At 67.8% G+C, this 15,888-nt stretch overlaps 1 protein-coding gene across 2 annotated transcripts; it reads right to left on the reverse strand.

The window, feature by feature from the left end:
- Positions 1-1,723: 1,723 nt before the first annotated feature.
- On the reverse strand, positions 1,724-15,612 carry ANO7L1 (anoctamin 7 like 1). 2 transcript variants are annotated; one of them, XM_019541448.1, is made up of 24 exons: positions 15,577-15,612; positions 15,206-15,377; positions 14,488-14,593; positions 14,070-14,221; positions 13,853-13,960; positions 13,581-13,717; positions 12,883-12,940; positions 12,451-12,561; positions 12,159-12,324; positions 11,360-11,450; positions 10,894-10,990; positions 10,537-10,680; positions 10,144-10,281; positions 9,522-9,620; positions 8,956-9,058; positions 8,594-8,705; positions 6,708-6,762; positions 6,379-6,476; positions 6,000-6,136; positions 5,533-5,738; positions 5,257-5,399; positions 4,951-5,041; positions 4,592-4,751; positions 2,450-2,481 (listed from the first exon to the last, which is right to left on the reverse strand). In XM_019541448.1, the coding sequence occupies exons 2-24, from the start codon at positions 15,326-15,328 to the stop codon at positions 2,450-2,452; spliced, it is 2,667 nt and encodes an 888-aa protein (XP_019396993.1). In that variant the 5' UTR covers positions 15,329-15,377; positions 15,577-15,612. The 2 variants fall into 2 exon arrangements, with proteins under 2 accessions (XP_019396992.1, XP_019396993.1); XM_019541447.1 differs by lacking the exon at positions 15,577-15,612 and having other exon boundaries at positions 1,724-2,481; positions 15,206-15,328.
- Between the last annotated feature and the right edge of the window lie 276 nt (positions 15,613-15,888).

Below are 15,888 nucleotides of genomic sequence, written 5' to 3' on the forward strand. Positions count from 1 at the left end.
CAGCGAAAACAGGTTCGTCTGGTCGGGAGACGCGTGGGGAAGGTGCCAGAGGTGGAGAGGGAGCCGCCGAGCCAGACAATAGCGGCCCTGTCCTCCCGGCCGGGCTTGGACGGGGAGAGCGGGAGGCGGAGGCGCGGGGCAGGCCAGGGCCTGGGCGTCCCCGGGGCCTGCTCACAGCCCACGGGCCCAGCTGTTGCACGTCCAGCCATTTCCGAGGCACGAAAGCATTGGCACAGACCCCCCGTCTGCCTGCAGACACCTCATCCAAAGCCCAAACCCTGCCCGGGGCGTTAACTCTGGACCTTCGGGCCGGCAGCGTGCCCGGGAGCTGTATTTTGCAGCCAGCTGTTTGGCGGAGGTGCTTCGGGCGGGGGGCTGGGGGCCCCGGGCCAAAGCAGCCAGTTGCACGGCTGGAGGAAGGATGCGAACGGCAAAGGGCGCAGCGGGGGGGAGAGGCTGTGGCCGGCGGCCCAGGCACCGTGGGGGTGGGCACGGGCCGCGGGTGCGGATGGCGGAGGGGGTTGCAGCAGGTGGGAGCTGGCAGGGCCGGACCTGCGTGGGCGCCCGAGGCAGCGGGGGGAAAGGCTTCCCACCTGCATGCCCGGAGCAGCGAGTGGGAGCAGAGCCCGCTCCCGGAAAGCCGAAAGGAGGAGGGAAAAAGGAAGGAAAAAGCCCCCCTCGCTGCTGCTGTGCTGTCAACACAAGTTCAAGGCCGGGGGGGAGTTTCGGAGGCAGCGCACCCCGGCCCTGCTCACAAGCAGCGTCCTGTCCCCCTCCCACCCCACCTGCCTGGCATGCCCCTCATTATCCACCCCCTCCGGCGGCCTTTAATTATGTCAGATCCCAGCAGATAAATCAGCCCGCTGGCAGGCGCGGCTCGGGGAAGGGCCTCCCGCTTCGCCGCGCCGAGCTGTGGGGCCGTAGGCTGGCGATGGGGACGGGGGCACGTGGGCAGGAGGTGGCGGTGCTCCCTGGGTATGGGGTCGCAGCCCAGGGGAACCGTAGGAGGGACCCGCAGAGGTGACGGCCGGGGCACCGGGGAACTCGCCCGCTGGGGTCCCTGCCTGCGTGCTCCTGGGGTGGGCTGGCATCTCCCCGCCAGGACCCCCCACCCCGGCGTGACCCAGGGACGGGGCAAGTGCAGAGATGGCACCGAGGGCCAAGCGACGACGGCGAGGCGTAACTGGGCTGGCGCGGCGCGTGCAGACCTCCCCCCCGTCATTTATGCAGGCCCGTAAATGCCGGGGGGGGCCGCTCCGCGCCTCCCCCGCCCGCTCCGAAGCGCAGAGCCGACGGCGGGCGCACGCGGCCCACGGCAAGCAGCTCGGACGCCGGCGCTGAGCAAGGCTTGCCCGCGGGCGGCGCAGCTGGAGGGCGCCCGAAGCCGGCAGCTGGGCCCCTTGCAGCCTCGGGGAGCTCCGCGGCCGGCTCGGCTGTGCCCGTGGCCTCCGGGGCCGGGCTGTGACTCAGCCTGGAACTCCCCGGGCGGGCGCCGGGTCCACCCACGGCTGAAGGCTGCTCTGGCGGGGAGCTGCCGTCTGGGCCCTTTTCCAGGCTGCCTCCAACACGTCCTCCCCGCCCAGGGGACGCCGAGGCACAGGGACGATGCAGATCTCCTGCTTCCCGGCCCAGTGCTCCCCTCGGTCCCATCCTGCAAGCGCCCAGCCCCGCATTGGCGTCCCTGCCCCCCCGGACACGCACACGCATGCACACACGGCTGCCGTGGGCTCATGCCGAGTGTATTGGACGCCCACACACGCAGCGCACGGCTGGGCGGCGCACAGCCCCCGCGGGGTCCTGAGCGTGAAGCGCAAAGACCAGGTCCAGAAGCAGCGGCGGTGGCAGCGGTGCGGGGGGCTGTTATGTCGGGGGAGAGTGCCCCCCGTCGGGATGGAGGGAGGAGGAGATCCAGGCGACGATGGCGCTGGCTTCTGCGCTCGTGCTCTCACCGCCGGCTGGCAGCCCCGGCGGGGGGCCTGGAGCAGCCCCCGACATGCTGCGAGGTGGCTGCGGGTCTTGCAGGGGGGTCGCTTGCCTCTGGCTCATGCGGCAGCAACTGGGAAAGAGCCTGAGACGGGCCCTGGGCTCGGTCCACCCGAGTCCCGACTCTCGGCTGCGTGCACAGGTCTCCGGGGGGCCGGAGGGGATGAGCTGGGTCCTTCGACCCCTGCTGCAGCCGGACACAGAGCGGGGTGAAGCGGGGAGCTCCTGCTCCGGAGCGACACGCTGGGCTGGCTCCAGCCCTGCCTCCCCATGTCCACCCTGCCCGAGCAGGAGTCTCTGGCCTCTGCCCACGGAGGCAGCAGGCCCTCAGTGGAGCGTGGGCAGGACCATGGCGGCCCTGCCCGATCCTCGCGCCGTCTCCGAGGCCGGGCGATGAGGGGGGCGGGTGGGGGGCCGCTCCGAGCCGTCTCTGCCTTCCCTTCCAGCAGCCGCCCCGGCCTGGCGGCTAGGTCATGCTGCTGGGTGAAAGGCTGCTTGCTGCGTGGGGAGGAGACGGAGCATCCGGGTTAGCGTTCATCCCCCGGGACTGCCTGTCCCCGTCCCCAGAGCCAGGACCCAGCGTGCTCCCAGAATCAGCGCCAGAATCGGGCCCAAATCAGCCCAATTCCCCGCAGGAGCGGGGCCAGCACGGCTCCAGCGGTGCAATAGCTCACACTGGACCTGTTCCTCTCTGGGCTTCAGCTCTCCTACCCCTTGGAAAGCCCGGGTGCACCGGGCAGCCTCCCTGCCCACGGCCGTCTCTCCCCAGACCCTGCCCCTAGGAGCCAGGCTCGGCCCCGGGGTGCAGCTGGCAGCAGGGAGCTGAGCTGTGCCCTTGGCTCTGGCCTCGCCTGTCTACGTAGGAGATTTCAGGAAGCCCAGAGCCGACCTAGCTCCGTGCAGACTGAGCCCAGCGGCGCCCGCGCGCCAAGGGCAGCTGGTGCAGGCCCCTGCAACCCCCCAGGGATGTGGCTATCCCCCATCACGCCAGTGGGATGCAGCGGACAGCACGGCCTGCTGCTGGGGGGCCTCAGCCTGGCTCCTTCCACCTGCCCAAGAGGCAAATGTACGCCAGCCCTTGCCTGCCCCCAGCCCCTGTGGACCGAGGGAGGAGGGGGTCACATGCTGACCCTGTGGCTGAAGCTATCCCAAAATTAACCAGGCTGCCAGGACCCCCTGGAGAATGCCAGTGACGTGGTCCCATGTGCCGGGGATGGAGGTGTGGGGAAGCGTGTAGGGATGGGGACACTTACCACAGGGCCACCACACGGTCCTGCTGTCCCGGGTGAAGACAGTGAAAGACATGAGCACCACGAGCACACACATGTACAGCACACACACAGCACGCCACGAGACAGCCACGGGAGCTGCACCCTGTGCCCAGCATCCTCCCGCCACCCACGGTCCACTCTGGGTGGGCAGAGAGATCCAGGCCCGCTTGCCCCAGTGGCTAATGCCCCCCCACCCTGGGGTCAGCTGCAGGGAAAGCCAGGGCTGGATTTCGGTTTGCCCAGATGGGATTTTGGAGGAGGGGGTGGCTGTCGCCTGGGGCAGAGCTGAGAGAGGCCACGCTGCCTCCTCCGGGCACGGAGACAGACGGGCAGGCACAAGGGTGCCTCAGTGCCCGCCTCGGGGACAAGAGTGCACCTGCTGTGCTGGTCCCCCGCTCTGGGACACAGCTCCGGACACGGATCGTATGCACACGCATGTGCACGTGCAGCGGACGTGATGCACATCTAAGCAGGGTGGAAAGGAACGAAGAGTGGGAGATGAGATCCAGGCATCCCATGAGCGACAGCCGCTCTGGGGGCAGCTGCCAGGCAGAGCAGCACCAACCCACTGGGACTCAAAGGGGTGGTGCCCAGACGTGCTGCCCTAAGGGGCTGATCCCCTTGCAGGGGTGCCCGCCAGTCACTGGCTCACCCCTTTCAAAAGTGGCATGGAAGGATCCTGGGGCTTTGGGACAAGCCGGAAAGGGATCTCGGGCTGGAGCTGGTGACATCCCCTTGCCATCAGCAGGGCCGTGGGGTCCATCGAGCCCGGTGTCCCATCTCTGGGGATGCTATAGAGGCAGAGCCTTGAACTGGAGATCTCTAGCCCGATCCATGCCCTTTCAATGCCCTCTCTGGCACCCACTGTGATGAGGTGAGAGGTGCCAGAGGAAATAGATTCAACAAATCTATTTGTTCAACACCCACAAATAGACTGATGAATAGATCTGCTAATAGACATGGATCCCGAACCCGCAGGGAGACGGCAGATGAGCCACTGGGGATGAAGAGCAAGGGCCACGTCTGGCAGAGCTGGGGGCTCGGCAGGGGGGAGTGGGGAGTATGGGACGGGCCCAAGGGGCATCAGCAGGGCTGTGTATGCAGTCACCCTCCCGAAGGGAGCTCGGCACTCCTCCGGCACCGATGCCAACCCCGGCAGCTGCCGTACAGGGGCCTGGCGTATAGCTAGACTGGCATCGTGGGAAGTACAGGGGCCGGGGGCCATGTCTGACCCTGCAGAGGGATCCCGTGTGCCTCCCGTGATGTGCTAACCCTGGCCGGGCACACAGACCCGAGCAGACACATAGGCACACGCACGCGGCGCCCGGCGCACTGACCTGGTGAGGGCGAGTCGGGACTCACCGTCAGCAGCACGTCGTGGTTGTCGGCCAGCGCCTGCTTGGCCAGGTACCGCTCACGCTTGATCTTCACCTCCAGCGACTCGGGGACGTCGGGCACCAGCCAGTCGATGAGGCGCAGGCAGAAGAAGACCACGTGCTGCGGGGGAGCGAGGGGTCAGGGACCGACTCGGGCCTGGGGACTGAGGAGCTCGATGATGGGGGTGCAGAAAACCCAGCAGCGGAGGGACCGCTGGGCTATGCCGGTGCTGCAGCAATGCACCCGTCTGGGGCTCAGCTACCACCGCGGTGAAGGGCACCAGGACAGACTGGGCAGCTCAGCCCCTGGCGGGCCTCACCTCGAAGGCGATGATGAAGCCCAGGCGGATGGCCAGCAGCTTCCAGTAGAAGAGGGTGTAGCTCCCGCTGGTGTCGCGGAAGGCTTTGTACCTGCACAGAGAGGAGCGGGGCAGCAGCTCAGAGCGGGCCGTGGCGTCGTGCCCTATTCGGGACCCCCTGCCAGCACCCGAGAGCCTCAGCTGGGTGGACGTGGGGCTGAGGGAAGGTCCCTGATGGGCGGCCCCGGGGAACGAAGCCCTGGTTTCTCTAAGCAGCAGATCTGGGCTGCGCCCCTGCAATGACATCCCCCCCGTGTTGCCTCTCACCGGCACAGGGTGTGATTGCTGGCGACGTAGCTCTGGGGGGCATAAGCCAGGGTGAAGTTGATGTAGCCGCGGAGCTGGCTGTCGTGCTCGTACTGGTACAGCAGCCGGGGCAGGAAGTCCGAGGTGAAGGCGATGAGGAAGGCCTGAGGGAGACCGCGGGGTCAGGGCACACGCACTCCCTGCCTGGGCCACCACGGGGCATGCCCACAGAGGGCACCGGCCACTGGGAGACCTGCCCAGGCAGCGCCGAGCACCCCGTGCCCTGCCCGCACTCACGTTGATGATGACGGAGATCTGCGCCAGGACCTCGAGGATGAAGAACCAGACGCCGATGTGCTGGGCACGGTAGGCCACGGGGCGCCGGTACTCGCACACGAACTTCTGGGCGTCCAGCCGGATCTCCACCCAGTTGTTGAGCAGCGCGAAGAGCGGGGCCAGCGGGAAGGCCGCCACGAAGATGGTGATGAACCCGAACTGCAGCACTGCGGGGACAGAGGCAGTCAGGGCCCCCCCGGCACGGACAGCACCCCTGACGCTCCAGCCCCACGCCCGGGAGAGGCTGGCGGGAAGCTGCCTCACCCACAAAGCCAACCTCCCGTGGGCCTGGCCGGAGGCAGGGACAAAGCTCCCTCTGTTCGCTCCTGGACGCTGGGCCAACCCGTGGTCGGGGGTCTCCCGGGCGGGCTGGGCTGTGTCCAGGCAGGAGAGCCCTTGCCTGCCAGCCGGGCACACCTCTTGCTCACCCATCTCCAGGTACTCCTCGAAGAGCCCCTCGCACTCAATGAGCTCGTAGTCCTCCTCCCAGCGCCGTGGCTCCTGGCTGATCTGCGAGCCCCGAACCCTGGCCAGCTTCCGCTTCTGCCTCCAGGCTTTCAGCTTGCTGCAGGGAGAGCAGGGGCATTTTGCCAGCTGCTTCTGCCTCAGCTGCCAGTGCCAGGCCTCCCTCTACCCCCCAGCCGGCCCGGCGCCTCGGGCCAGAGGGGTCTGCAGGTGCCCCTGCCCCAGCTTGCCCATGCCTCCCACCCGCAAACAGCTCACAGCGCCAGGCAGGCACGGGACGGCATGGAGCCCCATCGGTTCAGCACCCTGCACCCACCGAGGACCCCCTCCCCAGGCACTCACGGGATGAGGAACTCCTGGATGTTGCTGACGATCTGCTTGCCCACCATGATGATGAAGAGCTGCTGCGCCAGCTCGATGAGGCAGCCGCCGGGGCCGCACTGTGGCATGCAAACAGGAGACAAGAGAGGGGCTACCCTGTAGTACCCCCAGCCCTGCCCCTCCCGGGGGAGCCCCAGGGCTCCTGGATCCCTGTGCCCGTCCGTCCCCCCCGACCGGCTGCAAACAGGAGGGAGCAGGAGCACGTGCTGCGGGCTGGGAGCGAGCAGAAGCAGCCCCAGTCTCTGCTCTGGCACGTTAATGCAGCACAAGGGCCCCACTGTGGTACTCACATCCTCATTGCGCATGCCGAGTAGCTTGCCGTACTGCCCGGGGTACCCCACGAACCTGCGGGCAGAGGATGTGGCATCAGCCCCTCCCCGGTCCCTCGCTTCTAAGAGGCAGGGGATGGGCCCTCAGGCAGCTCCCGGGGTCTCCGGAGCCAGAGGACGCTGTAGCTGCGCCCAGGCTTTTCAGGAGGAAAAAGGCAGGAGCTCTCCACTGGGGCAAGGGCATCAGGATGGCTCTTCCTGGCCTTCTCCTGGCTCTAAACCAGAGCCCCGGATGTGCCGGCTGCCCCCAGCACCCCCGCTGCCCGCCAGTGGGGTGCCACAGGTGTCCAGAGGTCTGTGCTGCGTACGCAGGGCCTGGCCCAGCAGTGAAAGGGGTGGAAGCTGCAGGACACCGTCACACCCGGCGGCTCTGTCGGCCCACAAATGCCTGGTACCTAGAGCAACGCGCAGCGCGGGGAGACGGGCCACGGCATCACCCCATCAGCACCGCCACCCAGCAGGGTCTCGTGGTTGCAGCAGACCTTGGACCCATGCCCCGCGTCTCACCCCTCGGGCTCTAACCGATCGGGATTCGAACCCAGGACCCTAACACCACCCTTGTCCAGCTCTGCGGGGCTGGTATCACCCCAGAGGGGCTTCCTCATAGAGCTGTGTGACTGTTTGACAGCCCAAGGGGCAGGCTGAACCCCCGGTTTGGGTGGGATGGAGGTGCTGGTAATGGTGGGTTGTGCGTTCGAATCCCGGATGGCGTGGGGAATTTCTGCTGCTATGTCTCAGCTCTGACAGCAGGTTTCCCTGGAGTCAGGACAGCCGGGGCAGCTGAGATCTGAAGGAAGCGCGATGGCTGCTGGAGGCTGCAGCTCGGCTCCAGCCAGCTGGCTGCGCCTCCAAAGCCCCCGGGGACCTGACCCCCTTTCAGCTGGCAGAGGGAGGAGGGGGCTGGGTAACCGGAGAGCTGGCCTGCTCTATTATTAATCACAACACCGTAGCCCAGCAACCGGAGCCCCGGGGCCGCCGGAGCAGCGCAGAGCCCGTGCGCAGGGTGGGGGCCACGGTCAATGGGGCGTTTGTGCGCCTGGCCCGTGTGTGGTTTTGGGGGGACACTCCCGGCTCCGGGCTGAACAGAGCCTGCATTGTGCGGGGCAGCGGGGCTGGCAGCAGGGCCAGGTGTTCCAGGGATGAGTCACTTCCCCTCGCCCGGAGCCGCGTCGTTCCTCCCCGGCCGGTCCCGGAGCATCCCGCATCCCGGGGCGGGCGAGACCCTCCCACCCAGGGCGGTGCTGAGCCGAGGGCGGAGGGCAGGCCCTGGCTCTACGGCCAGGAGCAGGGAAGCGGGGCACGATCTGCTGTGCAAGTCACACAGGAGCACCATGCCGTCACGTGTGTGCCATGCAGCGTGTGCATGCCCTGTCCCTCAGGTCTGGGGAGGGAGGCTCCCGGTCATACATGGCCCAGCTGTGCTCTCTTGTGTGGGCCTGGGAAGGCAGAGGGTCAAGCTGAAGAGCATGAGGCATCCCTACAATGCCACGGGCAGACAATCATGGGTGCTTCCATATGCCGGGAAGGCATCCACATCCTCTGCTCACAGGCACACGCCAGGTCATGCAATAAGATCACGCAGGTGCAAACGTTCCCTGTAGAGAGCAGACAGCGCATGCCTAATGACATGTGCCACATGGACCAGGTGTGTTGGCTGGTGTCACATGAGTGTCACGCGTGTCGCTTCACGTGGAACTCGGGACCCTTCAGTGCCCAGGAGGCTCCTGAACGGCCCAAGTGGCTGCAGCCCCCAGCTCTGCCCGCTGCCATCGCGCACGGCCATGCCCACGCCTTGCCCCTGGCCTGCTTGACCCACGGCCTGCAGACGCTCTCACCCGGGGTCTCACCTGCCTTTGAAGAAGGCTACGTAGAAGGGCGAGGAGTAGAAGTTGACAAACTGGAAGATGAAGACCTTGAAGGTGAAGGCATCTTCATGCAGGGTCTGGGTCCGGTGCATCTCTGTGGAGAGGATATGGCCTTGCTGCTCGGCCCCGCGGCTGATGGGCAAGAGGTCTAGCGGGGGACGTGCCAGTGCCTGGCGCCTGGAGGAGGCTGAAGGTGCCACCTGCCCTCGCAGCCCAGAGGATCCGGGTCCTGATCCTGGCTTCCAGCTGCCCACTGGGCACTGGCACTGCCTGCAGGGAATCAGCTCCCTGAGCCGGCTGGGCTGCGGCAGGGATGCTGCCTGCACGGGCCTTGTCCGACTCACCCCACCGCGTGAGCTTCTCCGCCAGGGAGGTGTAGACTTGGCTCATGAGGAGGATGAGCACGAGGTTCACCATGGTGCTGCTGATATTCGCTATGTTCCCGGCCTGCAAAACACCCAGGCACAGCGCTGTCCCCAGCCCTGGTGGCGGGGAGCCTCGAGGGGGAAGGCTCCATCACCCACAGCTCCACACCGCAGTGGCCCTGGGTACCACGACAGGGAAGGGACAGTGGCATGGGCCTCAGCGTGGGCTAGCAACCCGCGGGGTACCCCCGCCACCTCCGGCGCAGGGGCACTCTCCACCCAGCTAAAGGGGAGGGAAAGCCTCAGAGGCCGGGCAGGGAGGGAGAGGACCCCACTCCACTTGCCCTGCCAGGGGGGCCCTTAGGGGCCTGGCACTAACGGCGTACCATCAGCCCACAGAAACACCCGCGATGCCTCGGCCGTACCAGCCGGCGTCAGGGCTCGGGGCTGCCTGGGGTCCCAGGTGATGCTGCGCTGCAGGACGGAGGTGGCCGTGGGTCGCCCAGTCATCCCCCCCAACCACTCCTGCAGCACCCGTGGCTCACCTGGGTCATCAGGATGGTGTTGCCCGTGTGGTACATCATCATGCTGACGATGCCGCGGTACATGATCACCGAAACTAGGAAGATCATCACCACGCAGAGCTGGAGGAGGAGGAGGAGGGAGGTGTCCAGGGCTGGGCCTGGGCAGGGAAAGGCGGCGGGGTCCACGTGGCCCTAACCAGACCCTTCTCCGAGCTCCTAAAAGCTTCTGCTCCCCGGGAGCCAGAACCCAGTCAGCTCAGGTCAAGCATCGCATGGAGAGAAACCCAGCCCCCTCCCATTTTACCCGCTGCATTTCAGCCGCCGGAGGTAGCTACGTGGGAGCAAACCCTGCCACCCCCTCCCCAGCGTCCCATGCACGACCACGGAGCTGCGGTCCCTGCTTGCTGTGCGGGGCAGCGATTGGCAGGGCCGGTGCGAGACGTGTTTGCTGGGTCTCAGCAAACCCCAGGGCAGGAGCGGGCACGTGGGCCCTCACCACGGAGCATGGGCAGCACATCTCCAGCCTCCTGCTGCCTCCTGGGGAGCTGTGCCTTTGACTGCGTCTCTGCCTTGAAGGGCAAGGTCCAGGCTGGCCCCCGGATGCACGGGCCGAGGGCAGGGCAGCGTCCTGCGGGGCCCTTACCATGATGACAATGGCCATGGAGCCCGTCAGGATGCGGGAGAGCCGGGCGCGCGCCGGGAAGTAGGGCTCCTTCACGCCCGTGACGGGGTTCTGCTCCATCTGCGGGGCCATGGCGGCAAACTCCGGCCTGGGGCGCTCCTGCAGGGAGGGGAAATAGAGGCCGAGCCCCTGAGCCCAAGCTGGGGGGGGGACAAGACAGTGCCTCCTCGCAGGGGCCTTGCAGACAGAGCAAAGACCAGCACCCAAAGCGGGGGTCTGGGTGAGCCCCAGAGCCTGGAGGCTGCGGGGAGGGGAGGGGAGTGCCTGCAGCCGCTCCGCCGGGGTCGTGTTCCCCACGCGCCCCGCTGTGCTCGGGAAGGCAGGCAGAAACGCCCCAGGCCGCCCCAGCTGCACCTCCTCCTCCTGGAAGTCCATGCAGTCCCAGTGATGCGCCAGCGTGGCGTTCGTCCGCTTCCAGTACTCCAGGAAGGTCACGGCCCAGAAGGACATGAAGACGCTGAAGAACACAGTCCCCGGGTGGTCGAAGAGGTAGCCCACCTGCGAGGGCACAGAGGAGAGGGGTCACCCGGGCGCTGCGCCAGAAGCCAGTGCCTTCGTGCCCACCCGCCAGCTCAGCGCTGGCATCCCCGGCCTCCGTCCCTCCCGCCAGGCCCGGCGTGGCTGGAAACCTGGAGCCAGCGCCTCCAGGACGGCACGCGGGCCTCCAAAACCCCACAGCCCCGTGCAGGGGGGGAGCGGGCTGGGTCCTACCTTCGCCATGGGGCAAATCTCAGAGATGTTCCAGGTCTGGCACGTGTCGCAAAGCGGGCACATGAGGAACTGGCCTCCGCTCTCGCAGATCTCCTGCCTGCGGGCAGCGAGCACGGGCAGGTCAGCGGGCAAACTGGACCCCGCGGCCCCTCCAACCCCCCCGCCCCACACGCACAGGCGTGGGCGCGCGCACACGCGGGAACTCGCTTCGGGCGGGTTTGCCAGGCTTGGCTGCGGCAGCCGGAGAAGCCGTCCATCGCTGCTCCTGCCTGCCTCCCCTCGCCCCTGGACACAGCGGTCCTATCTGCCCAGCCGCCCGTCCACCCGCTTGTCTGTCTGCCCATCCGCCCGTCCCTTCGTCTGCCTGCCCGCCCAGCCAGCCATCCGCCCGTCTCTGTTCATGCGCCCATCTGCCCCGCAACCCATGCGTGCACACGTGCCCTCACGCACATGCACGCGGACTCACGCTGGCGTGTTGGTTCCCATGGTGACCAGGCCTGCTAGGAAGACGAAGGTGCCCATGGTGGCGGCAGGCAGCAGCCAGGCGGTGTAGAAGCCTGTGGAGGGGGAAATGCATGAGCCAGACCCACAAGTCCTTCATCAAGCACTTGGGAAGGACCTCTGCGTGCCCAGGTGTCAGGGTTTTACCCCAGAGTGAGTATCAACTCCCCATGGGGCCTGGGGTGAGCCCGCCCTGCTCGTGCCTCGGTTTCCCCAGCTATAAAATGGAAGAGGACGGTCCCGGCAGGACCAGGCTTGGGAGCAAGGCCCTCTCCACACCTCGTGCAGCCAGGTGTCCAGGACACCTCTGCCCCTGCCGTCTCTCTCTGTGCCCCGTGGGGCGGGCAGGCACCAAGGAGATGCATCAAGGCTGCGAGCCCACAGCGCGTGGGATTGGGGATCCCTGCCCCGGACGCCCTCTGCCCTGGTTCCTGCGGGGGAAGGACGCCATGCACCCGCAGCACAGAGCCTGCCCAAAGCCCTGGCCGTGACGCTTTGGGCATCGGGTGTACGTGACATCATGGAGCAAGAAGCGAGGTCAAAGTATCTTTCCGGGGCTCGCACGCTAGGACAGGGGGTTAAAGCCGGGATGAGGTTCCCTCTCGGGACCCTATGGGGTGGCAAGCTCCGTCCCTACTCCACCCCACCTGTGCCCAGCTGCAGCCTGGGCACAGAGACCCGTGGGCTGGCTGAGGCCCGCCGTCCGGGCATCGCCGCCAAGCCGCAGCTCTGCAGACCCGGGGGAGGAGGGCGGCGTGTCTCACCCAGCCAGGCGAAGTAGATGGCAATCTTCTCCCCGAAGTACTCGCGGATGTGGTCCAGGGGCTGGTACTGGTACCAGCAGCGCCACTGAGCCCAGAAGTGGTACAGGACCTGGCGCGGGTTCAGCTCCTCGCCCGGCACCTCATACTCGGGCATTTCGAAGGGGCCCTGGAGCCAGCAGCAGGTCTCAGCCGGGGCGCAGAGGCGAGCGCACGGCCTCCGCTACTCCCCGCAACCAGGGCACAGGGGGATGGCGGCAAAGACCCTGGGCAGGGGTCGCTGCCCAGCCCCTACCTCGTGCAGGGGGAAGGCCGCGGTGTAAATGCCCTCGTTCAGCAGCCGCTCGATGCCGACCTCGGCATGCTTCCGCTTCCCGTAGGCGGTGCGTGCCAGGATCTCGTACACCTGCCGGTGCAGGGGCATCAGCACGGGGCCCGTGCGACCCCAGTGGGGGCTCCTAAAGCACCGCCAGGCCAGAGCTGTCGGGCGCCAGGCCCCGCAGCGCCCAAGGCAATGCTGCTGGATCCGGAGAGGTCCCCTCAACCCTCCCCGCGGCAGCCACCGACCCCCTGAAGCAGGACCGCTGGCCCCTGCGGGCTAGCACGTCACCCCCGCCGCTCCCCAGACGCAGCCCCCGGGCGCGGGCGGCTCCTTCCCGAGGAGGCACCCCTGGGAGTGACTGCCCAGGCAGCCTCTGAGCTGGGGCTCGGCCTGCCCCCCGCTTACAATGCGGTGCCTCTGGGTGTGGGTGAAGTAGGTGTCCCGGGAGTCGCTGCCCAAGAACCTGCGGTGGGAGGGAAAGTCCCCCGTTAGAGGCAGGGGCAGAGACGGGACGCGCCCCGGTGTCGGGAGCTCCAGCCTCCGTGATCACCCCAAGTGGGCACCGCCTCCGTGCCTGGCACCGTGGACGTGCAGGCAGCGAGGACAGCAGCGCCAGCCGCCAGCTCTGCCACAGGCACTCTGCGTGCTCTTGGGCAAGTCACAGCCTCCGTGGGCCTCGGTTCCCATCTGTGCAATGGGCACAGGGCCCCGCCTTGCATGCCACCCCCTGGCACGACAGCCTCAGAGGGGCACGAGGTAGGGGCCAGGCCCCCCCGCTCCTCCCGGGAGCAGGCCAGGGCGCACGCGGGGCTGGGAGACACCAGCCGGAGTGGGTAGAGGGCACTCACTGACATCCCCAGCACTCAGCGAGTGGAAACCCCTCTCGAGTCCCACGCAGTCTCTGAAAGCCTTCCAGCTCCGTTTCCAGCATCACCACTTAAAAGCCGGCTGCTGGCTCTCAGGGGACCAGGGCTTGGCTCTGCCCAGAGCCTTCCCAGCAAAGCGGCGGGCGGGGGATTTCCAGCACGCGCTCCCCTCCCGCCTGAGCCGGGCGAGGGCCGAGACCCCCAGCCCCAGGCAGGCCTGCGCGGGCCCCGCCTCACCTGTCCAGCTTGGACTTGCGGAAGGCGCAGGTGTAGAAGTCCGAGGGCTTGTTGGGCACCTGCTGGTACATGGGGTTGGGGACCCGCAGCCGGCGCAAAACCTCATCTGAGCTGTTGCAGTCGGGGTTGGGCTGGGCCTGGTGGGCACGGGGGACTGTCAGGGGCTCCGAGGCGGCAAGGAGGGCACCGAGCCTGGCAGGGACGGCCGCCCCGTGCCCCCGCCCGGGAGAAACCCCGGCTTCAGACGGCCCCAAATTTCTGGCAGCACCCACCTGGAGGGGCGCCCGCAAGCACAGCTCCTCGGCGTAGTACACCAGCACGTCCCAGGGCGCGCTCAGCTTCAGGTAGTGGATGGTCTTGCGCTCGCTCAGCGTCTCCTCCTGCGCGGCGGGGAGGGGGCAGCTGAGCCGGAGCCCCCGGGCAGGCGCAGCCGGGCCCGGGAGCCCTGCGGACACGTGGGGCCGGGCCCCCCGGGCGCCGCGCTCTCACCTTCTCCGTGAGCAGCCCAGCACCGCGCAGGTTGTTCAGGAACTTCCGCTTCCACTGCTCGTGGCGATCCCGCGGCCGCCCCTCGCACGGGGGCTGCTTGGCCTTCCTCTTCTTTGGGGGGCGCAGCTTCTCCTCCCAGACCAGCACGAAGTCTGTGGAGCATAGTGACAGGCTCCAGCACGGGCCGGGAGCCCCCCATGGGTGGGCCGGGAGCCCCCCATGGGCGCGCGGAGCTCGGGAGGGGATACAGCATCGGGCCCAGGGTGGGAGAGGGGCCACGTCCCACCCCCCCAACACTCGCGTTCCCACCCAGCCTGCGGGGACCTGGGGTCCGTCTCCCCCCCAGCAGGGCCAGATCCCCAAGGCAGGCTCTCCAGGGCACAACACCCCTGCAGCAGGGGGGCAGAGGGCCGCTCACCAATCTTAGTCTTTCCATCTCGGAAATAGTTGCCCCGGGTGCTGGGCTCGAAGCTGCCGGCGCCCTGGATGTAGATGGGGTCATCATCGTCATCTTCGTCTCCATCCTGCCGGGCACAAAGAGAGGGGAGAGGCAGGTGGGATGGGCTGGTTTGGGGAGGGTGGGGGCATCCCTGGGTCCACGGAGCCACACATCTTGCAGGTGCCCGTCAGCCTCGACCCGCAGCCCCTGCCCCCCTGTGCCTGCCAGAGCCCCTCCGGCCTAAGCCATAGCCTTTCCTCCCCTGCCATGCTCCTGTCCTGTCTGTGGTGCACTGCAGACCCCCAGCTGCACCCCAGGCCCCTCTGGACTCCTCCCCGCAAAGGGCAGACCTGGTGGGATCAAGGCAGCAGCTCCCTGTGGGGAGAGGAGGAAGCGGGCATGGAGCGTGGAGCAGCCCCCGGTGCTGCTCCAGGGCTGGGCTCCCTCACCCCACGTGCCTCCAGGAGTTTGGGAGAGGGGTCCGTGCCCCGACACTGGGCTGGGGAAGAGGGCAGAGCCTCGAACCTGATGATGCAGCCTGGCTCCATCCCCTCCACCCCACACGGACAGCGTCGAGCATCACCCCGGGTCCGAGCCCCCGCAGCCCTGGGTGGCAGGAAGGCCAGGGCCTGATCCCCCTCCCCGCGGGCTTGCTGCGGCCTGGAGAGCAATCCCATGCAATCCCCCTTGCACTCACCAGGCTGGCGTAGGGGCCCCCGTTCTGGAGAGCACCCGGGGAGCCACCGAGCAGGCGGGAGCAGCTCCTCTCCAGGCCGCCCAGCAGGCTGGGGTCCGGCTCCTCCGCCTTCTTGCGGGTCATGGCGCTGGAGTCGCTGGCGAGGCACCGGGCCCCCAGCGCCGGCCCTTGCCTGGGGGGAGCAGAGGTGTCAGCATAGGAAGGGGAGCGATCCTGCGGGCTGTGGTGCCAGGCACCCAAGGCCTCTACCCTCCCTGCCCCAGGAGCCTGGTCCAGGGTGCTCCTGCAGCATCCCTGCAGCTGCCCAAGTGCCGAGGCCTAGGCAGCACCCCCGGCCCCCTCCCCACGCCTGTCCGAGCCCCCAGCACCACCTGGACCCGAGCAGGCTCCGCAGCCGCGGCGGCAGCAGCCGGGGCTGGTATTTATAGAGCACCAATCAGGCAGGCGGCAGGCGCTGCGGGGAGGAGAGGATGCGCGTGGGGAGGGGGTTGCAGCTCCATCCTAGGCAAGGCTCAGCCTAGGTTTCCCTGCCCAGAGCCCTGCTCCCTACTCTGCCCCAGGGAAGAGCTGAATCCCCCCCAGGGAAACTGAGGCATGAGGGTCTGGCCATAAGGAGCCTGTCCCCGTGCTGCTCTCAGCCGTCCCTATCCCCCGGTGCCAACAGCTGAGGCAGGTGCCCGTGC

Source organism: Crocodylus porosus, unplaced genomic scaffold, assembly GCF_001723895.1.
Source record: "Crocodylus porosus isolate Cpor-Errol unplaced genomic scaffold, CroPor_comp1, whole genome shotgun sequence".
In the NCBI taxonomy this organism is placed as follows: Eukaryota; Metazoa; Chordata; order Crocodylia; family Crocodylidae; genus Crocodylus; species Crocodylus porosus.